Source organism: Nerophis ophidion, linkage group LG22, assembly GCF_033978795.1.
Source record: "Nerophis ophidion isolate RoL-2023_Sa linkage group LG22, RoL_Noph_v1.0, whole genome shotgun sequence".
Classification (NCBI taxonomy): Eukaryota; Metazoa; Chordata; class Actinopteri; order Syngnathiformes; family Syngnathidae; genus Nerophis; species Nerophis ophidion.
This window is the reverse complement of record NC_084632.1, coordinates 11,713,803-11,741,382: the sequence shown is the minus strand read 5'-3', so window position 1 is coordinate 11,741,382 and position 27,580 is coordinate 11,713,803. Positions and strand designations below refer to the sequence as shown.

Below are 27,580 nucleotides of genomic sequence, written 5' to 3'. Positions count from 1 at the left end.
TCCCAGTTGTAAGGAGCATCTCTTTTGTTTCTATGGCAACACTAGACTGGAAGCTGTGGAGATTATGCCCCTGGAAGAAAGTTGCCATGGTTTCAAGGTCACTTTGGTCTGGAAGTTTTCATTCCTTTAAACCTGCTACATGTGACTGACTCCAACTTATTAAAGGCCTACTGAAATGAGATTTTCTTATTTAAACGGGGATAGCAGGTCCATTCTATGTGTCACACTTGATCATTTGGCGATATTGCAATATTTTTGCTGAAAGGATTTAGTAGAGAACATCCACGATAAAGCAACTTTTTGTCGTTAATAAAAAAAGCCTTGCCTGTACCTGAAGTAGCAGACGATGTGTGCGTGACGTCACGGGTTGTAGGGCTCCTCACATCATCACATTGTTTATAATGTGAGCCTCCAGCAGCGAGAGCTATCCTGACCGAGAAAGCGACAATTTCCCCATTAATTTGAGCGAGGATGAAGATTCCTGGATGAGGAAAGTTAAAGTGAAGTTTAAAAAAAAAAAAAAAAGCGACAGTCCTAGTGGGCAGTGGGACCGTTTCAGATGTAATTAGACACATTTACTAGGATAATTCTGTAAGACCCCTTATCTGCTTATTGTGTTAATAGTGTCTTAGTGAGATTGTAAAGACATACCTGAAAGTCGGATGGCTGCGGTGAACGCAGTGTCTCTCAGAAAAGCCAATGGAGGAGCCAAAATCACAGCTACCTATTTGAGCTGCAGGAGGAATTCGCATAATCCACTGAAGTCTCCGGTAAGAGCCAACTTAATATCACAATTTTCCCATTCAAAAAACTTGCTGGTTGACGTAGAGAAACATGTTCGCTTGACTGCTCTGTGTTCAAGCTTCACAACAAACAAAGAAACACCGGCTGTGTCTCGGTGCTAAAGGCAGCTGCAATCCACCACTTTCCACCAACAGCATTCTTCTTTGACGTCTCCATTATTAATTGAACAAATTGCAAAAGATTCAGCAACACAGATGTCCAAAATTCTGTGTAATTATGCGATGAAAGGGACGACTTTTAGCCATAAGTGCTGCTGGGCTAATATGTCCCCTCCAACCAATAACGTCACAAACACGTTTTCAAAAAGAAACTCAGTAGGAAATTTAAAATTGTAATTTAGTCAACTAAAAAGTGTTGCAATGTTAATATTTCATCATTTTTATATAAACTATCAGACTGCGTGGTCGGTAGTAGCGGGTTTCAGTCGGCCTTTAAAACCCACCTTTTTAGCACAGCTTTTATCCAATTTCTCTTTTTTGGTTTAATCATTAGACACCTTTTGTCGTCATCCCAGTCGTCATCCCAGACATTTACAAAGCTAAAAGCTACCTGCTGGTATGGAAGAGTATTACATGGTTACTTTGCCGAGCTCTAGACAGTACAGACACTCAACATCGGCACATTTACGGATTATAATTACTGGTTTACAAAAAAACATTTTCAACCCAATTAGGTGGAATTACATAATCTCCCACGGCACACCAGACAATATCTCACGGTACACTAGTGTGCCGCGGAACAGTGGTTGAAAAACATGGCTTTAAGGCACGACCAAATTCCGCTCTTATTACTAATACACACAAAATCAAACAGTACCATATTTCCACACCTTTTTTTTTTACTTGTGACGTCACATCCGGTTGCAGACTCTATATTTTTTGGTATCAAGCAAGACTCCACTTTTCCAAAATACGCTAGCTTGATGCTAACTTACATTGGCTTTGCCATAAACATGCTAAATATTAGCATTCGCGATTTCATCACCTTCAAATTTGGTCATCCGTTCTTTTTCTACCGCTTGTCACTTTCGAGGTCACAGGGGGGTGCTGAAGCCTATCTTAGCTGCATTCAAGTTATGCAAATCTAGTTAAATGTGATGAATAGAATAGAATAAAGAGAATAGAATAGAATAGAAAGTGTGGTTGAACTTCAGATGAAAGAAATACTTGACTTTCAGTGAATTCTAGCTAGATATATATGTATATATATATATATAAGAAATACTTGAATTTCAGTGTTCATTTATTTACACATATACACACACATAACACTCATTCCTCGTTCTTCTGCTTCGTCTCCTTGTGTGCGCAGTTGTGCACTGCACTCTCTAACAGCCGTAGATGTTATTGTCACATATGCATGCACAGTAGATGGCAGTATTGTCCTGTTTAAGAGTGTCACAACATTGCTGTTTATGGCAGACGAACTGCTTTACGGGAGACGAAAACGTGACTGCTGTTGTTGTGTGTTGTTACCGCGCTGGGAGGACGTTAATGAGACTGCCTAACAATAAACCCCACATGAGAAACCAAGAAGTCACCCTCGATCATTCTACAGTTATAACGTCATTGGCCAGACACGCTGTTTATATTGTGGGAAAGCGGACGTGAAAACAGGCTGTCCTCACTCAGGTCCGCATGGAGCTGGAGGGGGCGTGGCCTCCAGCTCTGCCTTAATTTCGGAGCTTTTCAGGAGAAAAATTGTCACGGGAGGTTTTCGGGAGAGGCGCTGAATTTCGAGAGTCTGCCGGAAAATCCGGGCGGGTTGGCTAGTATGGTGTTAGTAGTTAAAGTTTCACTATATGGACAAGAGGTGGGATTAAAAAAATGTATACTTTTTCGCATTAACTTTTTGAGATATGTTTAATTATTTATGTTTTTCTCAATGTAATTCTTTTATTTTGTGAAATAATATCCAGCGACCCCCCACGATCCCAAGAGGGACAAGCGGTAGAAAATGGATGGATGGATAATATTGCAATTGAGCACTAGATAGTTCTCTGGATATTAGTTGTATAGTACATGTATGATAAAGAACTGGCTGGCATATTCAATACACTGAAACTAAACTTTGAAACTAAATGTCACAATTAGAAGTTGTGAAACAAAAGGATTTCAAAATAAAATACTATGGTTGTTAGGAGGCCACGGGGAAGACCCAGAACACGTTGCCTGGGAACGCCTCGGGATCCCCTGGGAGGAGCTGGACGAAGTGGCTGGGGAGAGGAAAGTCTGGACTTCCCTACTTAGGCTGCTGCCCCCGCGACCCAGTGGAAGAAGATAAATGGATGCTATAGTAAAATCAGACTTTTTCTAACACTGCTTTTAAAATGTCCTTTTCCTGCATTTGTTTCATGTTACGAATCGTGTTGTCTTCAGTTTAAAAACGTCTATCTACTACACACAAGGCAAAGGACTTTCAAAAGCGATATTTGCATGACAAACTCAACACTCGGTTGTGTTTGGGTACAAATGAGAGTCCTCGGCCGTCTTTAAAAAGGTGCGGAGTGGGAAGAGCGCCGCATTTCCAAATGCCAAAAGGATTAATGGCACTTTGGAGTGTGTTTAGGTGTATCAAACTAAGTCCTATGAGGGTTGCCATTTCTTTTTCAGACATAATTAATAGATGGATGGATTACAAACGGGAGTGGGGGGAAAGAGACAAGCCGGATAAAGCCAGAGAAGGAGAGATTATAAAAAATATTGCAAAAAAAAGGTCAAAAACACACCCTGGTAAACAGAAATAGTACAAATCAGGATTTCAGTAATAATAGTATTTAAAGGTAAAATACATGTCCAGAATCATCACTGGAGAATATTCTATCTTGATCATCCTGAGGCTTAGAAGGCATTAAGAAGCATTCTATTCAAGGAATTGAAATGTACCTGGACTAATGTCTCCATCTAGTGTCCTGCTTAATTACTGCATTTTCAATTATTTGCACATTGCTGGAAGGCTGTCCAAACTTTTATCGCCACCGATTGCATGCACAGGAAAATGTAAAAATCTGGCTGGTGCATCTGATCATCATTAAACTTGTGTTCATTTAAACCAGGGGATCCGGGCCGCCGGCGTCCAAAATCCCAAGTTTAAAAAAAATATCAACAATTATTTTCGTTTATTTTTTAAAATCTGTCCTTTCTAATCCATTTTCTACTGCTCGTTACTCTGTCTCCTAGCCGCTCAGGAAAATGCATTTTTCCATCGATGGAGTGTGCACTTGATTTCCTGTTTTTAGTCAATTAATTCAATTAGTGCGCGAGGAATATGTATGTATGTATGTATGTGTGTATATATATATATATATATATATATATATATATATATATATATATATATATATATATATACAGTGGAGCAAAAAAGTATTTAGTCAACCACCGATTGTGCAAGTTCTCCCACTTAAAATGATGACAGAGGTCTGTAATTTTCATCATAGGTACACTTCAACTGTGAGAGACAGAATGTGGAAAAAAAAATCCAGGAATTCACATTGTAGGAATTTTAAAGAATTTATTTGTGGAAAATAAGTATTTGGTCTATCATTCAAAGCTCTCGCTAAAGGAGGTTTTGGCTCAAAATCTCACGATACATGGCCCCATTCATTCTTTCCTTAACACGGATCAATCGTCCTGTCCCCTTAGCAGAAAAACAGCCCCAAAGCATGATGTTTCCACCCCCATGCTTCACAGTAGGTATGGTGTTCTTGGGATGCAACTCAGTATTCTTCTTCCTCCAAACACGACGAGTTGAGTTTATACCAAAAAGTTCTATTTTGGTTTCATCTGACCACATGACATTCTCCCAATCCTCTGCTGTATCATCCATGTATCCATTTTATTATAAACTCAACTCGTCGTGTTTGGAGGAAGAAGAATACTGAGTTGCATCCCAAGAACACCATACCTACTGTGAAGCATGGGGGTGGAAACATCATGCTTTGGGGCTGTTTTTCTGCTAAGGGGACAGGACGACTGATCCCTGTTAAGGAAAGAATGAATGGGCCCATGTATCGTGAGATTTTGAGCCAAAACCTCCTTCCATCAGTGAGAGCTTTGAATGGTTGACCAAATACTTATTTTCTACCATAATTTACAAATAAATTCTTTAAAATTCCTACAATGTGAATTCCAGATTTTTTTTTTCACATTCTGTCTCTCACAGTTGAAGTGTACCTATGATGAAAATTACAGACCTCTGTCATCATTTTAAGTGGGAGAACTTGCACAATCGGTGGCTGACTAAATACTTATATATATATATATATATATATATATATATATATATATATATATATATATATATATATATATATATATATATATATATATATATATATATATATATATATATATATATATATATATATATATATATATATATATATATATATATATATACATATAGCCCGGCCCCCGGCCAAATTATTTTAACCCAATGCGGCCCCCGAGTCAATAAGTTTAGGGACCACTGATTTAAACAAACAAAAACTCATTTGTTCACGCACATAACCATCCATCCATCCATTTTCTACCGCTTGTCTCTTTTGGGGTCACGGGGGGATGCTGGAGCCTATCTCAGCTGCATTCGGGCAAAAGGCGGTGTACACCCTGGACAAGTCGCCACCTTATCGCAGGACCAACACAGATAGACTTAATTTAGACAATTATTTCAGTTAGATATTTTCACTTTTTATTTAAAAATGTGATTAAGTACAAAAATGCACCGCGGCACAGGTTCGGCGTACTATCTGTCCAGAGACGGGACCCGGGGCAGACCGCTCGCCTGTGCATCGGTTTCGGGACATCTCTGCGCTGCTGACCTGTCTCCGCTCGGGATGGTCCCCAGCTGGCCCCACTATGGACTGGACTCTCACTATTATGTTAGATCCACTATGGACTGGACTCTCACTATTATGTTAGATCCACTATGGACTGGACTCTCACTATTATGTTAGATCCACTATGGACTGGACTCTCACTATTATGTTAGATCCACTATGGACTGGACTCTCACTATTATGTTGGATCCACTATGGACTGGACTCTCACTATTATGTTGGATCCACTATGGACTGGACTCTCACTATTATGTTAGATCCACTATGGACTGGATTTTCACAATATTATGCTAGAACCACTCGACGTCCATTGCACCGGTCGACCCATATCTGCGGTCCTCTCCAAGGTTTCTCATTGTCATCCCACTGGGTTGAGTTTTTCCTTGCCCTGATGTGGGATCTGAACCGAGGATGTTGTTGTGGTTTGTGCAGCCCTTTGAGACACTTGTGATTTAGGGCTATATAAATAAACATTGATTGATTGATTGATAAGGTGTAACATTGAAATATAATGCGTCTTTAGTTCATATTTAAATTACATTTCTGAGAGGCGAATTTACAGTACATGATCAGTCTTCTGAGGTAGTTGAAGAAGACGTGACTATAGAAGAAGACTATATAAATTTCTACTCTTAATCTTAATTTAATTTAGGTAAACAAAAAAAATCACTCAAGAAATTTGAGGAAGGGAAGATTAGTAGGAAAAAAAAATAACTCACCACTTCGGTTGAACAAAAGCTAAATAACAAAATTCTCTCTGAGGAGGAGAAAAAGTCAAACACGAAATAACAGCGTGGGAATTCAGGATCCAAGAAAATAAGCGTGGGACGAGGCAAAGCATGGACATGGACACAAAAGCTCGAGACAATCTGGCACAGATCAAGGGGAGGCATGGGCTTATATGACACATGAGGGTAATGGGGAAACAGGTGGAAACAATCACGGGTCAGGGATGACATCAGACTGGTGACACAAGAGGAAGGGCCAGTGATCTCAAACAAGAGGAGTTGCTTTTCAAAATAAAACATGCAATTCACAAGACAAAAAAAAAACAAGACATCCCTCACAGCGGAGTGACAAAATTAAATAAAAAACATTAAAAATAACTTTTCATGTTTAAAAAACAATGGAATGAATGCACTACAATTTAAAGACACTTAGATTTAAAGCCAGACAATGTTTAACCAAGCGCAGTAAAAAGGCAACTGTGCTAAAGTCGATTGTGTCACATGCTTTAGATATCCTTTGGTTGTCTACTCCAACAGAAAGATAAAGGTGCAGGGACACGTCCAGTTTCCTTCTTAGGAGACGGCATGTTTTTTTGGAGGTTGTTCAGTTTGCTTCACGTAGTCTACAAATGTTTAAAGCACAGTTTTTTTTTAAATGTGGCACGGCGAGCCTCCCCTCAGAAAATATGCAGTTAAAGGCCTACTGAAATGAGATTTTCCTATTTAAACGGGGACAGCAGGTGCATTCTATGTGTCATACTTGATCATTTGGCGATATTGCCATATTTTTGCTGAAAGGATTTAGTAAAGAACATTGACGATAAAGTTCGCAACTTTTGGTCGCTAATAAAAAAAGCCTTGCCTGTACCGGAAGTAACAGACGATGTGCGCGTGACATCACGGGTTGTGGAGCTCCTCACATCTGAACATTGTTTACAATCATGGCCACCAGCAGCAAGAGCGATTTGGACCAAGAAAGCGACGATTTTCCCATTAATTTGAGCGAGGATGAAAGATTCGTGGATGAGGAACGTGAGAGTGAAGGACTAGAAAAGAAAAAAATAGACGAGGGCAGTGGGAGCGATTCAGATGTTATTAGACACATTTACTAGGATAATTCTGGAAAATCCCTTATCTGCTTGTTGTGGTACTAGTGTTTTAGTGAGATTATATGGTCGTACCTGAAAGTCGGAGGGGTGTGGCCATGGGTGTGGTGACCGCCAGTGTCTTCGATGGAAGCCACGTTTCTCGACGAGGCAAGGCAGCCGGGCTGATATTCTTTTCTTCCCCCTCCTCCACGGTGTAAGCATCCGACGGTCGGGGGCAGCCGTTGGGAGGAGGCAAGAGAGTCCGGAGCTGCAGGAGGCGAGGCACGACGCAAGCTCTCCGCTCATAACTACGGTAAGTGCCGACTTAATACCACCATCTTCTCACCGTAACCTGCCAGTTGACATGTGGTAGGGAACCATGTTGGCTTGACCGCTCTGTTCCATAGTAAAGCTTCACCATCAGCTTTCGGGAATGTAAACAAGGAAACACCAGCTGTGTTTGTGTGGTTAAAGGCGGCCGCAATACACCGCTTCCCACCTACATCTTTCTTCTTTGACGTCTCCATTATTAATTGAACAAATTGCAAAATTCAGCAACACAGATGTCCAGAATACTGTGTAATTATGCGATTAAAGCAGACAACTTATAGCTGGGATCGGTGCTGGATCAAAATGTCCGCTACAATCCGTGACGTCACGCGCACCCGTCATCATACCGCAACGTTTTCAACAGGATACTTCGCGCGAAATTTAAAATTGCAATTTAGTAAACTAAAAAGGCCGTATTGGCATGTGTTGCAATGTTAATATTTCATCATTGATATATAAACTATCTGACTGCGTGGTCGGTAGTAGTGGGTTTCAGTAGGCCTTTAAAGTACCAATGATTGTCACACACACATGAGGTGTGGTGAAATGTGTCCTTTGCAATTGAGCCATCCCCTTGTTCATTGATTGGGAGGTGAGGGGAGCAGTGAGCAGCCGCAGTGCCGCGCCCGGGAATCATTTTTAGTGATTTAACTCCCAATTCTGACCCTTGATGCCAAGCAGAGAGGTCATGGGTCCCATTTTTATAGTCTTTGGTAGGACTCGGCCGGGGTTTGAACTCACAACCTACTGACCTCAGGGCAGACAGATCTGGCCCTCCACGTCATTTTACACAAGCAGTATGCAAAAGCCTGGAAATAATATGCGTCAACCTAATATTTTCTTTTTTTTGTAGTTTGACAGGGGGGAAAAGTGTCCAAAATTGCAACAAATATTATAATACCCAACTTTTTTGGTCAAATTCTTAAATAATTGCTTAACTTATGATTTCGAAGCAAGTTATCCATAAATTTGTACACTATAAAAAAATACCAATAGATTTTACCGTAAAATTAAGGGATTTTAATTTTTTTTACAGCATATTACTGTCAGTTGAAAAAGAAAAAACGACCAATGTTTATTTTTTTTTTACAGTAAAATTCTGTCGACTGAGCTGTCAGTTTTTGTTTTTTTGATGATTTTATGGTACCACATTTGATTGATTTTCTGGTAAAAACTGGCATCTGAGTTGTTAAAATAAAATTAAACAGTGGTACTGTATTTGTATTTACAGTACCGTATTTTTCGGAGTATAAGTCGCACCTGCCGAAAATGCTTAATAAAGAAGGAAAAAAACATATATAAGTCGCACTGGAGTATAAGTCGCATTTTAGGGGAAAATTTATTTGATAAAACCCAACACCTAGAATATACATTTGAAAGGCGATTTAAAATAAATAAAGAATAGTGAACAACAGGCTGAATAAGTGTACGTTATATGAGGCATAAATAACCAACTGAGAAGGTGCCTGGTATGTTAACGTAACACATATTATGGTAAGAGTCATTCAAATAACTATAACATATAGAACATGCTATACGTTTACCAAACAATCTGTCACTCCTAATCGATAAATCCCATGAAATCTTATACGTCTAGTCTCTTACGTGAGTGAGCTAAATAATATTATTTGATACTTTACGGTAATGTGTTAATAATTTCATACATAAGTCGCTCCTGAGTATAAGTCAAACTATGAAAAAAACTGCGACTTATAGTCCGAAAAATACGGTAATGCATCCATCCATTTTCTACCGCTTATTCCCTTTTGGGGTCGCGGGGGGCGCTGGCGCCTATCTCAGCTACAATCGGGCGGAAGGCGTCGTACACCCTGGACAAGTCGCCACCTCATCGCAGGGCCAACACAGATGGACAGACAACATTCACACTCACATTCACACACTAGGGCCAATTTTAGTGTTACCAATCAACCTATCCCCTGGTGCATGTCTTTGGTAATATGTTGTAAAAATAATAATAGTAAAAAAAATAATAAACACCATATATTTTACAGTAAAAGTCTGGCAACTAAGCTGCCAGTTTTTTTCTGTAAAAACAGTGGTAAAATCAACAGATTTTTTTTTTACTCTTGACGTAAAATTTTTTTGAAATATTTAAATTCCTAGGCAAATTCATTAATTATTTACTGTTACAAGCAGCCATCTGATGGCAGTCATGACTGCGGTGTGGCTCTCAGTGAAAACAAGATTGACACCTCTGGTTTAGTGGGACAGGTTAAAGTTAAGTCGGAGAAAAGGCAGTCCTTTAATGTTTCTCTCCGGCTCGGAAGCAAATTATTCACGGATCGATACCAGTCCCCGGACCTGTGGTTGGGAACCACTGATCTAAAGGATAACAAATAAAGGCTTGACATATCTCACTTTTAATGAATTTATATAAACTATTAGTTCCACATTTGAAGTTAAAATGCTGACATGAATAAACTTTTGCATGATATTCAAATTGTTCGAGTTTCAACTGTATACATTTATATAATATAAATTGGTCAGACTGGGCAGTCAAGCCGCACTGACACTGACATTTAATTAAGACCCCTCATTTGGTCCCTACTCATTTTGAAATATTTCTTGCTTTTTACTCTCTTACCATGTCAACTGAGCCTAGTCTATGAAATCCGCTACACCTCCCTGATACCGAAGCACATGTCAAACTACTTCCATATAACCACAAAACAGGGGGGAGCTCCACAAACCACTTTAAACCCAGATTCCAATCTAACAAAGGTTTGAACTCATTCTCCTTTTATGCCACATCAATATGGAATGCACTCCCAACAGGTATAAAAGAAAGTGCATCTCTACTCTTCTTCAAAACCGCACTAAAAGAACAGGCAACTACAACGCTAGACTAACACCTTCCCCCCTACCACAACCCACCTCCCTGGATTGTAAATAATCAAATGTAAATAATCAAATGTATATACTTGTTCTTATGCTTTCTGAGCTGACTATGTTCACTGCTCGCTGTACATACCCTACTAAGTCAGACCTACACTATTTCAATGTCTATTTCTCAGATGATATAGCCTATTTCTTGGACTATAGATCGCAGTTTTTTTTCATAGTTCGGCTGGGGGTGCGACATATACTCCGGAGCGACTTATGTGTGAAATTATTAACACATTACCGTAAAATATCAAATAATATTATTTATCTCATTCGCAGAAGAGACGAAGAAAATGTCAGTAATGGTCACACACACGTCAACCAATAAGAATTACCATGAATTGATTAACGTGGACCCCGACTTAAACAAGTTGAAAAACTTATTGGGGTGTTACCATTTAGTGGTCAATTGTACGGAATATGTACTGAACTGTGCAATCTACTAATAAAAGTTTCAGTCAATCAATCAATCAATCAGTCAATCAATCAATTGCAGAAGTGCATTGTGGGTCATGGAATGCTAACTGCTATATGCTACTGCCGTAGCTATTGCAAAGGATCATTTCATCGATGGTGGTAACTTATAAAAACTGAGAAGGGCTGAAAAAAAATGGCACCGACAAGGAAATCATGAACTGCAGATTACACAATATCAAATAATATTATTTATCTCATTCGCGGAAAAGACAAAGAAAATGTCAGCAATCGTCACACACGTCAGCAATCGTCACAAACACGTCAACCAATAAGAGTTCGGAGGGGAAGGGTCATGGCAGAAGTGCATTGTGGGTTATAGAATGCTAACTGCTATATGCTACTGCCGTAGCTATTAAACTGGATCATTTCATCGATGGTGGTAACTTAGAAAAACTGAGAAGGGCTGAACAAAAATGGCACCGAAAAGGAAATCATGAACTGCAGATTACACAATATCAAATAATATTATTTATCTCATTCGCGGAAGAGACGAAGAAAAATCAGCAATCGTCACACACACGTCAGCAATCGTCACACACACGTCAACACGTCAACCAATAAGAATTTGGCGGGGAAGGGTCATGGCAGAAGTGTATTGTGGGTCATGGGATGCTAACTGCTATATGCTACTGCCGTAGCTATTAAACTGGATCGTTTCATCGATGGCGGTAACTTAGAAAAACTGAGAAGGGCTGAACAAAAATGGCACCGAAAAGGAAATCATGAACTGCAGATTACGCAATATCAAATAATATTATTTATCTCATTCGCGGAAGAGACGAAGAAAATTCAGCAATCGTCACACACACGTCAGCAATCGTCACATACAAGTCGACCAATAAGAATTCGGCAGGGGAGGATCATGGCAGAAGTGCATTGTGGGTTAAGGAATGCTAACTGCTATATGCTACATGCTACTGCTGTAGCTATTAAACTGGATTATTTCATCGTTGGCGGTAACTTATAAAAACTGAGAAGGGCTGGACAAAAATCGCACCGAAAAGGAAATCATGAACTGCAGATTACACAATATCAAATAATATTATTTATCTCATTCGCGGAAGAGACCAAGAAAATGTCAGCAATCGTCACACACGTCAACCAATAAGAATTTGGAGGGGGAGGGTCATGGCAGAAGTGCATTGTGGTCATGGAATGCTAACTGCTATATGCTACATGCTACTGCCGTAGCTATTAAAATGGATCATTTCATCGTTGGCGGTAACTTATAAAAACTGAGAAGGGCTGAACAAAAATGGCACTGAAAAGGAAATCATGAACTGCAGATTACACAATATCAAATAACATTATTTATCTCATTTGCGGAAGAGACGAAGAAAATGTCAGCAATCGTCACACACACGTCAACCAATAAGAATTTGGCGGGGAAGGGTCGTGGCAGAAGTGTATTGTGGGGCATGGAATGCTAACTGCTATATGCTACTGCCGTAGCTATTAAGCTGGACCATTTCATCGTTGGCGGTAACTTATAAAAACTGAAAAGGGCTGAACAAAAATGGCACCGAAAAGGAAATAATGAACTGCAGATTACAAAATATCAAATAACATTATTTATCTCATTCGCGGAAGAGACGAAGAAAATGTCAGCTATCGTCACACACACGTCAGCAATCGTCACACACACATCAACACGTCAACCAATAAGAATTCGGCGGGGGAGGGTCATGGCAGAAGTGCATTGTGGGTTATGGAATGCTAACTGCTATATGCTACATGCTACTGCTGTAGCTATTAAACTGGATTATTTCATCGTTGGCGGTAACTTATAAAAACTGAGAAGGGCTGAACAAAAATCGCACCGGAAAGGAAATCATGAACTGCAGATTACACAATATCAAATAATATTATTTATCTCATTCGCGGAAGAGACGAAGAAAATGTCAGCAATCGTCACACACGTCAACCAATAAGAATTCGGAGTGGGAGGGTCATGGCAGAAGTGCATTGTGGGTCATGGAATGCTAACTGCTATATGCTACATGCTACTGCCGTAGCTATTAAAATGGATCATTTCATCGTTGGCGGTAACTTACAAAAACTGAGAAGGGCTGAACAAAAATGGCACCGAAAAGGAAATCATGTACTGCAGATTACAAGCCGGACGTAGTGAAATATGCAGCAGAAAATGACAAGAGGAAGCGGCGCATACCTTCGGAGTTGGCAGAGTTGTTTAGAAGCGACATCGAGGAAGAAGATTTCATCGGATGCATCGATTATGAGTGACAGATTGTTTGGTAAACGTATAGCATGTTCTATATGTTATAGTTATTTGAATGACTCTTACCATAATATGTTACGTTAACATACCAGGCACCTTCTCAGTTGGTTATTTATGCCTCATATAACGTACACTTATTCAGCCTGTTGTTCACTATTCTTTATTTATTTTAAATTGCCTTTCAAATGTCTATTCTTGGTGTTGGATTTGATCAAATCAATTTCCCCCAAAAATGCGACTTGTACTCCAGTGCGACGTATACATGTTTTTTTCCTTCTTTATTATGTATTTTCGGCCGGTGCGATTTATACTCCGGAGCAATTTATAATCCGAAAAATACGGTAATTGTTAATGACTGAAGTGCTGATATCAACCAAACCTAACCCCCCCGCCCCAGCCCCTTCCACATCCCACCCCCCGGATTGTAAATAATGTAAATAATTCAATGTATATACTCTGATGATTAACTTGTGTAAAGACTGTATTATGCTGATATTATATATTTATTATATTCATACCATGAAATCATCAACGTGGACCCCGACTTAAACAAGTTGAAAAACGTATTCGGGTGTTACCATTTAGTGTTCAATTGTACGGAATATGTACTGTACTGTGCAAACTAATAAAAGTCTCAATCAATAAAAGTCTCAATCAACTAAAAATTCACAGATTTTGCCTTCACAAAGAACTAAAGTTAGCACATTTGAAAAATACGTCTTCCTTCATTTTCATCAAGCTGCTGTGCCTCCCTGGGAGTCTGGTATAGTACTTCAAACCAGTGGATGGTGCTCTTGATAGGCCATCGTCAAAGGTCCTGTCTAAAGCGAATTTGATCGATTTCTATGAGTTATTGTCAAATTAAGTTAAATTAATGTACAGTACTTGTTCCACCCACCTCCCGGTCTGCAATATCTAGGTGCACCCTGAATTATGTTCCTAAATGTCTTAGAACCAAACCTTTTATCGTCTTCTTTACTTTTGTTCTTTGAACTGCATAGCGGTCTGGAACCAAACGTTTTCCACCTGCTCCTTTCCAATCTCAGACAGTCGACGTAAAATCTGGATTCCTTTCTTCGATGAAATCATTAAATACTCCTCGTTTTCCGGGTGCAGGGTCACAGAATAACGAGCCAGCACCAACGACTGGCAGAAGCGTGACAACACCAACCAAAAGAGACAATCTTTCTCGGCCTCGTTGAGCGGAAAGACACTTTCCCAGCCTGCTAGGATGGCTCCACCCACCTCAAGGGGCTCGGGGTGCTCCAGCATCATGTACATGATGGTGATGGCCAGCTCATGGACATAATAACTGATGTTCATGTCCCCAAAGTCAATGATACCAGAAATCCTGTGGCCATTACTCTCATTAGCTTGTACAAGCAGGTTAAGATCGTTTAAGTCCCCGTGAATAAGGCCTGAGGAAAGAAAAAAAGTACATCAAGTCCTGTACGTAAACAATAAAAAGTATTATAAAAACAACAATCATTATTATACATACACTTGCGGAAACTTGGGTATTTTGGGACTACGAAGGTCTTGTACTGATGGAGGACCAACTTCACAACCTCCTGGAGAGGGTCTCCATCCAGGGCGTGCATGTATTTCTCCAGATGGAGAATATTTGACATATTCCATATAAACCCTTCCCTCTGCAGCACTGAAAGTTGAGGATGTTTCATCTGGAGAAAACATATATTCTTGTTCTTATAGACAAAAATACAAAAATGCTGGTGTTTTTGGGGCACGGTACCTCTTTGAGGATGTTGTCAACCCTGGCTGCCGTCTGGCCTACTTTATGAAGTAGCTGTGGTGACAAAGGAACCTTGGAAATAGGGATTCCGGGCAAATAAGTCAACAGACGCACCAAGTACTTCTGGAAGCCATAGCCACAATCTGCCAAAGGCAACAACACAACATTTAGTATAACAGCTTTTTCCATGCCTCTGTAATTAATATTTGTTAGTTAAGGGTGAAAGGGGTGCAAGGAAAAATGTAATTTGGCCTGTCCATCTCATCGTTGCCTGGGGGGGCAATTCACTACAGACTACAATTGTTGGTTGTGTTTTCCGCTCCGCTTACGATATATATATATATATATATATATATATACAGATAGATTTTTCCTTAAAGTAAAAACTAAACACAAAACAATCCTAGTTACCTGAGATACTAAGTATGTCATTATTTTGACTTAGTAAATATTGACTTACTAAGACAAAAAAATGACTAAGTCAAATGAATGACTTACTGTGAAGAAAGCGTTTGCAATAAGCGTTTGAAAAAAAAAGTTAAAAGTGGGGCCACACGCGGACATATGCTCAACTCATCATGCTTAATTTATTACAGCATTTGGAAAGCCTGTAGTTGACTTTTATTATGTAAATGTTATATTTTTATCAAAATGTGATAGCAGGGACCCTGCCATTCAAAATTAGGCTGCTACATTACTAATAATTAATGTAACTATAGCTGAAAAAAATAGTACAATAGCAATAGAAGAGACTATTCATCCCTCAACACCATGGAGTTCATGTAGGCTTTATGATGCAGTTACGTTATTATATCAACTACCAGAGACAGAAAGTCTTCATTTAACATAATGTCCTTTTTTGGTAATTTAACACAGAAATGTTCAAGTGAAATAACTGAGTTGTTAACTGTAGGGCAATAATGCTTGTTTTTCTCTCAGACAGACAGGGTTTTGCTGTCCGTAACACACACAGGCACGCATGCACACATCGCAAAATGAGCTAAAGTTACGCTAAAAGCTAATTAGTTTCACCTCAAGGACCGCGAGCGAGCTGAGCTGCCGCTTATATTTCTCGAACGTCAACGGGCTCATAGTGATGTTACTAGCAGTTGACTTGGAAGTGTTTATTATAATTTGGGGAGAGTTTGCTACATTATGCTCACCTGCTAAATACCTTTCTGCTAACCCGCACCGTCTCTCCTCTCCGCCTGCCTCTGCCGTGAGCACTGACTCCAAGCGCTCTGAATACTCACTGCTGATTGGTTGTTACCGCTCTGAATACCCACTGACTTAAGTTTAGGCGTTGGCTATTTGTTGTCATATATATATATATATACACATATATATATATATATATGTGTGTGGGTGTGTGTATATATGTATATGTGTGTGTATATATGAATATATGAGTTGATAAAAGGGGTGCAACAATACACAAAATTCAATATTTTGCGTGTCAGGGTTATATATATATATATATATATATATATATATATATATACACACACACACGTACATACATATGCATACATATACACATACATACATACATATATATATACACATACATACATACATACATATGTATACACATACTCTTACTGGCTATATTATACACCCCGCTAGCACCAAACCCTAGCCCTCCCCCGCCCACCCCCCGTGTGTCGGTTGAGGTGGGCGGGGTTGGGAGCGCGGGGGTGTATAATATAGCCAGTAAGAGTTGTGGATGCATGGCATTCTGGGTAATTGTCATGTTGCGTTTATAATGTGTTACAGAGTCGATGTTCTCCAGAAATGTGTTTGTTATTCTTGTTTGGTGTGGGTTCACAGTGTGGCGCATATTAGTAAGAGTGTTAAAGTTGTTTATATCACAACCTTCAGTGTAACCGGTATGGCTGTCGAGCAAGTATGCCTTGCAATCTTGTACATGTGGCGATAGCAGCAGCGAAATGCCTGCGTCCGGCCGGCACGCAGATAGCATGGTGTAAAGGCGGGCGCGATGACATGTGTATATATATATATATATATATATATATATATATATATATATATATATATATATATACACAAATACATATACTCCTACATATACATATACTCCTACACAATAGGTATTGTAAGTGACTGTTCTCCTACCCATGTCTTCCAGGAACATGACCTGTCCCGTGGTTGTCCTCAGAGCTGTTTGGGTAGGAAGTCCATTCTCATGCATGAAGGCCATGGCGTAAGTCTGCAGTTCTAACAGGGTGGGATCCTTGCTGTCCTCCGAATTCGTAATCTTCAGCACATACTGGCCCCCTTCGACGGTCGCAACATAGAAGTTCTGGTCATCGTAGCTGGGCAGATAGCGCATTTCTGAGGGAGTCAGGTTATAGTGTTTCTTCATCAGCTCTGCAGCCGCACACTGGCTGACATTGGGCTTGGCATGCTGCTCTGCCATTTTGCTGGAAACAAAGATAACAGTTATTTGTACAGCGTATCAGTGGAACCGCAATTTTTAAATCCATTATTGTAGGAACTTTTTGATTTACAAACCGCAGACTGAATAAAAGTATGCTTTTGTGTAAACCTTTTCTTCGTGGGCTCGCCTGTCTATCTCAGGCACTCATTCAGTCAACACAGCAATGCTGTCTTTAGCTACTGTGCAACTTTCTGCGTTTTTTACATGTTTTTAACCTTTTTACAGCATTATTCTAGTATCTCTAGCTCAACATTAGTCAAAGAAGAAAGCAATGGACAAGTGATCTGTGGTTTGAAACATTCAGTAAGTATCTACAGCGTTGATTGATTGAAGCTTATATTACAAACCCTGTTTCCATATGAGTTAGGAAATTGTGTTAGATGTACTGTAAATATAAACAGAATACAATGATTTGCAAATCATTTTCAACCCATATTCAGTTGAATATGCTACAAAGACAACATATTTGATGTTCAAACTCATAAACATGATTTTTTTTTGCAAATAATCATTAACTTTAGAATTTGATGCCAGCAACACGTGACAAAGAAGTTGGGAAAGGTGGCAATAAATACTGATAAAGTTGAGAAATACTCATCAAACACTTATATGGAACATCCCACAGGTGTGCAGGCTAATTGGGAACAGATGGGTGCCATGATTGGGTATAAAAGCAGCTTCCATGAAATGCTAAGTAATTCACAAACAAGGATGGGGTTGAGGGTCACCAATTTGTAAGCAAATTGTCGAACAGTTTTAGAACAACATTTCTCAACGAGCTATTGCAAGGAATTTAGGGATTTTACCATCTACGGTCCGTAAAATCATCAAAAAGTTCAAAGAATCTGGAGAAATCACTGCACGTAAGCGATGATATTACGGACTTTTGAGCCGTCAGGCGGTACTGCATCAAAAACCGACATCAATGTGTAAAGGATATCACCGCATGGGCTCAGGAACTCTTCATAAAACCACTGTCAGTAACTAAAGTTGGTCTCTACATCTGTAAGTGCAAGTTAAAACTCCACTATGCAAAACCAAACCCATTTATCAACAATATCCCGAAACGCCGCCGGCTTAGCTGGGCCCGAGCTCACCTAAGAAGGACTGATGCAAAGTGGAAAGGTGTTCTGTGGTCCGACGAGTCCACATTTCAAATTATATTTGGAAACAGAGGATGTGGTGTCCTCCAGAACAAAGAGGAAAATAACCATTCGGATTGTTATAGGCGCAAAGTTCAAAAGCCAGCATCTGTGATGGTATGGAGGTGTATTAGTGCCCAAAGCATGGGTAACTTACACATCTGTGAAGGCACCATTAATGCTGAAAAGTCCATACAGGTTTTGGAGCAACATATGTTGTCATCCAAGCAACGTTATCATGGACGCCCCTGCTTATTTCAGCAAGACAAGTGTTACAACAGCGTGGTTTTGTAAAAAAAAAAAAAAGAGTGTGGGTAGTTTCCTGGCCCGACTGCAGTCCAGACCTGTCTCCCGTTGAAAATGTGTGGCGCATTATGAAGCCTAAAATAGGACAGCAGAGACCCCGGACTGTTGAACGACTGAAGCTCTACATAAAACAAGAATGGGAAAGAATTCCACTTTCAAAACTTCAACAATTAGTTTCCTCAGTTCCCAAACGTTTATTGAGTGTTGTTAAAAGAAAAAGTGATGTAACACAGTGGTGAACATGCCCTTTCCCAACTACTTTGGCACGTGTTGCAGCCATGAAATTCTTAGTTATTTATTATTTGCAAAAAAAAAGTAAAGTTTATGAGTTTGAACATCAAATATCTTGTCTTTGTAATGCATTCAACTGAATATGGGTTGAAAAGGATTTGCAAATCATTGTATTCCGTTTATATTTACATCTAACACAATTTCCCAACTCATATGGAAACGGGGTTTGTATATACCGGCCCCCAGACACAGTTTTTTCTCTAAATTTGGCCCGCGGGTCAAAATAATTGCCCAGGCCCGTTGTGGAAACTATCCTAAAACAAACTCAAGTAATTTTTTTGTCATCTCTAATTCAAAGAACTGTCTACATATCAGGCAAACGCAATTCCAATATTCAATATAAGTTAATACTAATAACAGATTTGTTTTTGTGTGAATGTGAGTGTGAATGTTGTCTGTCTATCTGTGTTGGGCCTGCGATGAGGTGGCGACTTGTCCAGGGTGTACGCGCCTTCCGCCCGATTGTAGCTGACATAGGCACCAGCGCCCCCCGCGAACCCAAAAGGGAATAAGCGGTAGAAGGTAGAAAATGGATGGATGGGATGTATGTATAGCATTTTCTTAGCCTTTTTTTAAAAGAAAATACATATGATGACGTCATTTTGGACACGCCCCCTGCGAGTAATCACAAGCAATGTGCGGGTAACCCTGGACAGGAGTTTCTTTTAAAAGTGAGTAACTAAGCAAAGCCAGATATTGCTTTTTATATTGTTTTAATATCTGAAAGAGTTACTTTTTAGACTAACCATAACTACATTGCTTATCTGTTGAAAAAAAGGACCGATTCTTACTTCCGTTTAAAGTCCACTGCATTTTGATTCCGTTAGGGGTGAAAAACGATGATTTATAAAGGTGATTTTGAGTTAGTCTTCAACAAACAGAACGTTCTCGACAACTGTAACCACAAATGTCATTAGTAAAATATTATCTAGGGTATGAAAACGTTGACTCACCATGTAATACGTGTTAAGAGCCCGAATTTGACCACTGGCCAGCTTGTGAAGAGACGCTGACTCGTTCAAAAAGTTAACATCCGTGCAAACATCCATATCCGGTGTGACCTTTCAGAACAAAACACTTTTTAAGCCATTAAAGCGAATCGCATTTATAACGAAAAATGTGAGGGACTATCAACAACGATGATAGCCCTGTTGTATATATAAAAAAGTAGTTTATTATAGTTTATGTGCAATTTATATCGAAACAATAAAGGGAGATAAAGTGTTTTCCACTTGACAAATGTCAAAATTATGATCTGTTGATGGAAATGTATTGCAATATTTGCTGTGGATGTCACATCCACGTTAATTTATACACCTCAATTTTGCTATATTTCATATTTTTTTATTTTGTGTAACACAATTAAAGCAGTTTTAATGTTTGTTGGGATGCTGGGGCTCTATAGCAAGAATGTGTTATGATTTATGCCCATTAGGTGGTGCCACAACTTCCTGAAACCCATAAAAATAAAAATGTGCTCTTTTTTCGTATTTAATAATTGTCTTGCGTGAAAACCATAAATTTTTAGCGAGGAAATGTATTTTTAATACACTGCACAATTATTTAAAGGCCTACTGAAATGAGATTTTCTTATTTATAGCAGGTCCATTCCATGTGTCATACTTGATCATTTCGTGATATTGCCATATTTTTGCTGAAATGATTTAGTAGAGAACATTGACGATAAAGTTTGAAACTTTTGGTCGCTAATAAAAAAGCCTTGCCTGTACCGGAAGTAGCAGACGATGTGCGCGTGACGTCACAAGTTGTGGAGCTCCTCACATCCGCACATTGTTTACAATTATGGCCACCAGCAGCGAGAGCGATTCGGACCGAGAAAGCGACGATTTCCCCATTAATTTGAGCGAGGATTAAAGATTTGTGGTTGAGGAAAGTGAGAGTGAAGGACTAGAAAAAAATTAATTAAATTAAAAAAATAGACATCAGAGCAATTCAGATGTTATTAGGCAAATTTACTAGGACAATTCTGGAAAATCCCTTATCTGCTTATTGTGTTACTAGTGTTTTAGTGAGATTATATGGTCGTACCTGTACAACCTGAAAGTCGGAGGGGTGTGGCCACGGCTGTGGTGACCGCCAGTTTCTCCAAGGGAAGCCACGTTTCTCAACGAGGCAAAGGCAGCCGATGCTTCCTCCATGAAGGAAGCATCCGACGGTCGGGGGCGGCCGGCGGGAGGAGGCAAGAGAGTTCGCAGCTGCCTCTTTGACAGGTGCAGGAGGAACGACGCAAACTCTCCACTCATGTCAACCGTATGAGCCCACTTATTACCATCATTTTCTCACTCAAACCTGCCGGTTGACATGTGGTAGGGAACCATGTTCGCTTGAGCGCTCTGTTCCATAGTAAAGCTTCACCGTCATCTTTCGGGAATGTAAACAAGGAAACAAGGAAACACCGGCTGTGTTTGTGTTGCCAAAGGCGGCCGCAATACACCGCTTCCCACCTACAGCTTTCTTCTTTGACGTCTCCATTATTACCTGAACAAATTGCAAAAGATTCAGCAACACAGAAGTCCATAATACTGTGGAATTATGCGATGAAAAGAGACGACTTATAGCTGTGAACGGTGCTGGACCAAAATGTCCTCTACAATGCGGGACGTCACGCGCACGTGTCATCATACCGCGACGTTTTAGCATGATACTTCCACGCGAAATTTAAAATTGCAATTTAGTAAACTAAAAAGGCCGTATTAGGATGTGTTGCAATGTTAAGATTTCATCATTGATATATAAAAATATCAGACTGCGTGGTCGGTAGTAGTGGGTTTTAGTAGGCTTTTAATCTATCAGCTTTTATTTACTGTTCTGATTAAACAATCAATCTACTGTATAGTCCAAAACAGTTGTTTCATATTTATTTATTTGAGTTATATTAACATTGGACATTAAAAACCATTAAAAAGATCACTTGAAGATGAATCTTTCCTGGTTTTTGTATTTTACTCATTGAATGCACACAAACACTTATGCATTATAATGCACTTGTCGCATAAACTATTTATATCATCTTATAGTTATTAAAAAAACTGGTCTTCATGTACACCAAGAACGACATAAAAAAAAGTAGTTTTTTCAGTATCTTCGACCAAAAACACTTCAAACATGATTGCCCTAAAGCCCGGGTGTCCAAAGTGCGGGCTATTTGCGGTTTTGTTGGACCCCAGCATATAAAATTATAAAAATAACAATACAAATGTAAGGGAAAAAAAGAGCAAACAATTGTAATGTTATTAAAAAAACTGAACATTTCCAACAAATAATTAATAATAGTATACTTAGTCACATATAACCAAAGTGTACATCTATTTTAGGCATTTGTTTTAAATACAAATATATCAAAGTGGCCCCTGCATATTTGCCTTTTCAGTATGCGGTCCTTGGTGGAAAAATTTTAGACACCCCCGATCTAAAATATTAGAAGTTCTCAAAATTAAAATTCATATAACTATGAATTAACATGTTAAACATGTAACTGAACATGAATATTTCTGTACAGGCAGAATGTTTGACATACTAGGTCATGCAGTCATGAACTCGAAATTATATTATTCTATTCTTACAGAAGGAAAAAAGTGAATTATATAGCATTTTTTCTCTAGTGACTCAAAGCGCTTTTACATTGTGAAACCCAACATCTAAGTTACATTTGAATCAGTGTGGGTGGCACTGGGAGCAGGTGGGTAAAGTGTCTTGCCCAAGGACACAACAGCAGTGACTAGGATGGCGGAAGCGGGAATTGAACATGGAACTCTCAAGTTGCTATCACGGCCAATCTACCAACCGAGCTATACCGGCAATGCTACTACCTATGTGAAAAAGAAGGGCAAATGAGGGGAAAAATATATTTATTCTAATAGTTAATGTTAATATACTTAGTTATCAATGATACAAAGCTGATACAAAGTTTTGTATTTAAAAAAAAAAAAAAAATATATATATATATATATATATATATATATATATATATATGTGTGTGTGTGTGTGTATTTGAAATATATAAATATATTTACATACATACATACATACATGTGTATATATTTATATATATATTTTTTTAAATATACATGTATATCTTAAATATATATATATATATATATATATATGTGTGTGTGTATATGTATATATATATTTATACATGTGTGTGTGTATATATATGTATACGTGTGTGTATATTTATGTATATATGTATATATATATATATATATTTATACATGTGTGTGTATATATATGTATACGTGTGTGTATATGTATGTATATATATATATATGTATATATATATATATATATATATATATATATATACATACATACATATATATATGTGTATACATATATATATATATTATATACGTGTGTGTGTGTGTGTGTGTGTGTGTGTGTGTGTGTGTGTGTGTGTGTGTGTGTGTGTGTGTGTGTGTGTGTGTGTGTGTGTGTGTGTGTGTGTTTTTAGCATTTAATTTTTTAGACACAAATATATCAAAATCACCCCCACATATTTTGAGTTTTCAATATTTGGTTGGAAAAAGTTTGGACACCCTTGCCCTAAGCACAAAATGTATACCTTTAAAAACACAGTCCTTTATATTCAATACATTACTTTTCATGTGCCCATTCATGTTTAATCATTTTAGCCATAAGCAAATGTCGGATTATGACCAACGAACTGGAACGTTTTGCTAAGCAGTGATCTGTTTCAACGTGCAGTGTTGAACTTCTTTTTACACTTGCATGACAGTTAAGTGTGAGGCGTGAAGTCTACTGGCCTACGACAAGCCTTATTTTTTTCTATATTCTAGTCAATTTTACTTAAAAAAAAAACATTGACTGTGTACATATTAAAGGTATTTTATGAGTAGTTTTTTTGTCCACATGAGGTCCACCGGTGTTCCAGAACGGAATGTGTGTTGCCCTGCAAAGATCCCCTGTAGACTGTATCTAAATATACAAGTTATTAGATGAACCCCCTATGATATGAAGTATGATGCACTGCCCTTTAAGAAAGATAATAACCACATTAAGGAGTTTAAAATGAAATATCAAAGTGTACAAGACGTGGCAAAATGTGTATTCTTACAAGCAATACCAATTATTTATCCACAGCAAGAAGCTAAAAAAAGCTATGAATAAGTTAATTCATGCAAAACATAACCGAGAAAAAACAAAAACAAATGCATTACGATGCAACGGTGGTGGGACATTATTATAAAACATGATTACATTATGTGCCTATTAAAGTTGATTTTAATCCTGTAGCTTCAGACCAGGAATATTAATTTAGGAATGATTTAGATCAGGGGTCACCAACCTTTTTGAAACCAAGAGCTACTTCTTGGGTACTGATTAATGCGAAGGGCTACCAGTTTGATACACACTTAAATAAATTGCCAGAAATAGCCAATTTGTTCAATTTACCTTTGATATATATATATATATATATATATATATATATATATGTATTAAAAAATGTCAATCCGTCAATGTCAATCCGTCGTACATTTTTTTTCCTTTTCCGGAAGGTTTTTTGTAGAGTATAAATGATGAAAAAACACTTAATTGAATGGTTTAAAAGAGGAGAAAACAGGAAAAAAAATAAAATCACATTTTGAAGCAGAGTTTATCTTCAATTTCGACACTATAAAATTCAAAATTTCAACCGAAAAATAGAAGAGCAAAACTAGTTAATTTGAATCTTTTTGAAAAAAATTAGAAAATAATGTATGGAATGTCATTAGTAATTGTTCCTGATTAAGATTATTTTTAGAATTTTGATGACATGTTTTAAATATCCAATTTGCATTTTGTTAGAATATATAACAAATTGGACCAAGCTATATTTCTAACAAAGACAAATCATTATTTCTAGATTTTCCGGAACAAAAATTTTAAAAGAAATTCAAAACTTTGAAATAAGATTTAAATTTGATTCTAAAGATTTTCTAGATTTGATAAAATTTATATTTTTTTAATTTTAATCATAATAAGTTTGAAGAAATATTTTACAAATATTCTTCGTCGAAAAAACAGAAGCTAAAATGAAGAATTTAATTAAAATGTATTCATTATTCTTTACAATAAAATAAATACATTTACTTGAACATTGATTTAAATTGTCAGGAAAGAAGAGGAAGGAATTTAAAAGGTAAAAGGTATATGTGTTTAAAAATCCTAAAATCATTCTTAAAGTTGTATTTTTTCTTTTAAATTGTCCTTCTAAAAGTTATAAGAAAAAGTAAAAAAATAAATGAATTTATTTAAACAAATTCTATTTGAGTTTTGTCTCTCTTAGAATTAAAAATGTCAAGCAAAGCGAGACCAGCTTGCTAGTAAATAAATAACATTTAAAAAAATAGAGGCAGCTCACTGGTAAGTGCTGCTATTTGAGCTATTTTTAGAACATGCCAGCAGACGACTCATCTGGTCCTGACGGGCTACCTGGTGCCCGCGGGCACTACGTTGGTGACCCCTGGTTTAGATGGTGAGGCTATAAAAGAATAAAGTACAGATAGCGTTCAGAGCACAGAAATTTCCCTAAAAATGTTTCCCTTATGTATTTTTTACTCCTGAAAATGAATCTGGCAGTCGGACCCACAAAGTCAACGTCGCCCCCTCTTGGTGTGACTTCCCCCACATAGACAACGTGGATAAGGCGTGTAAAACTATTATTTTCCTCACCTAATTGCATGTTTTTGTCGCCCTGGTTCATAATTACTTTAAAATGGATATGGTTCACTGGTACGGTTAAGTGTGGGTGCTGTCAGCCGTGACCACGAGATGCAGAGACGGCAGGCGGAGTGCGGGTGAAATGTGTTGGAGTAGCGAAAAGGGTGCAACAGGAGAGTGCACAAAATGTCACAACAGCAAAGTTGTGGAACATGGAGGCACAAAGCACAGCGCGAAGAACAATGAGACATTAAAATATTTGAAGATTTTGGCCAGATGAAGCCACATCGTCTGCAAAAAGCAGAGATCTAATCCTGCAGCCACCAAACCAGATACTCTCAAAGCCCCGACTGTGCCTAGAAATTCTGTCCATAAAAGATATGAACAGAATCCGTGACAAAGGGCAGCCTTGGCAAAGTCCAACTGGGAACGGGTCCGACTTACTGCCGGCAATGTATAACATTGAAAAACACATGGGGGTGTCTTAGGTAAGGATTGTGAATGATACTCTCACTATTATGTTAGATCCACTATGGACTGGACTCTTGCATTAATATGTTAAATCCACAATGGACTGGACTCGCACACTATTATGCTAGATCCAGTATGGACTGGACTCTCACACTATTATGCTAGATCCAGTATGGACTGGACTCTCACACTATTATGTTAGATCTACTATGGACTGGACTCTCACTATTATGTTAGATCCACTATGGACTGGACTCTCACTATTATGTTAGATCCACTATGGACTGGACACTTTTACTATTATGTTAGATCCACTATGGACTATACTCTTACACTATTATGTTAAATCCACTATGGACTGAACTCTTACACTATTATGCTAGATCCACTATGGACTGGACTCACACTATTATGTTAGATCCACTATGGACTGGACTCTCACTATTATGCTAGATCCACTATGGACTGGACTCTCACTATTATGTTAGATCCACTATGGACTGGACACTTTTACTATTATGTTAGATCCACTATGGACTATACTCTTACACTATTATGTTAAATCCACTATGGACTGGACTCTCACACTATTATGCTAGATCCACTATGGACTGGACTCTCACACTATTATGCTAGATCCACTATGGACTGGACGCTCACACTATTATGTTAGATCCACTATGGACTGGACTCTCACTATTATGTTTGATCCACTATGGACTGGACTCTCACTATTATGTTAGATCCACTATGGACTGGACTCTCACTATTATGTTAAATCCACTATGGACTGGACTCGCACACTATTATGCTAGATCCAGTATGGACTGGACTCTCACACTATTATGTTAGATCTACTATGGACTGGACTCTCACTATTATGTTGGATCCACTATGGACTGGACTCTCACTATTATGTTTGATCCACTATGGACTGGACTCTCACTATTATGTTAGATCCACTATGGACTGGACTCTCACTATTATGTTAAATCCACTATGGACTGGACTCGCACACTATTATGCTAGATCCAGTATGGACTGGACTCTCACACTATTATG

General features: G+C 38.4%; 2 protein-coding genes across 2 annotated transcripts in view; one reads left to right on the top strand and one right to left on the bottom strand.

The window, feature by feature from the left end:
* The window catches only part of LOC133540574 (arf-GAP with coiled-coil, ANK repeat and PH domain-containing protein 2-like), a 1,007,806-nt gene that overhangs the window by 136,859 nt on the left and 843,367 nt on the right, over positions 1 to 27,580 (top strand). The gene's annotated exons all lie outside the window — the stretch shown is intronic.
* On the bottom strand, positions 13,895 to 20,430 carry hykk.2 (hydroxylysine kinase, tandem duplicate 2). Its single transcript, XM_061884021.1, has 5 exons — positions 20,317 to 20,430; positions 17,300 to 17,607; positions 15,164 to 15,306; positions 14,912 to 15,092; positions 13,895 to 14,828 (listed from the first exon to the last, which is right to left on the bottom strand). The coding sequence occupies exons 2-5, from the start codon at positions 17,601 to 17,603 to the stop codon at positions 14,386 to 14,388; spliced, it is 1,071 nt and encodes a 356-aa protein (XP_061740005.1). The 5' UTR covers positions 17,604 to 17,607; positions 20,317 to 20,430; the 3' UTR covers positions 13,895 to 14,385.

What these genes read in the sequence shown, in the direction of transcription:
- hykk.2 (XM_061884021.1), bottom strand. Translation starts at nt 17,603, where the DNA reads ATGGCAGAGCAGCATGCCAAGCCCAATGTCAGCCAGTGTGCGGCTGCA. An exon ending in TTGACAACATCCTCAAAGAG is followed by an intron (nt 15,093 to 15,163) that starts GTACCGTGCCCC and finishes TGTTTTCTCCAG; the next exon opens with ATGAAACATCCTCAACTTTC. An exon ending in ATACCCAAGTTTCCGCAAGT is followed by an intron (nt 14,829 to 14,911) that starts GTATGTATAATA and finishes TTCTTTCCTCAG; the next exon opens with GCCTTATTCACGGGGACTTA.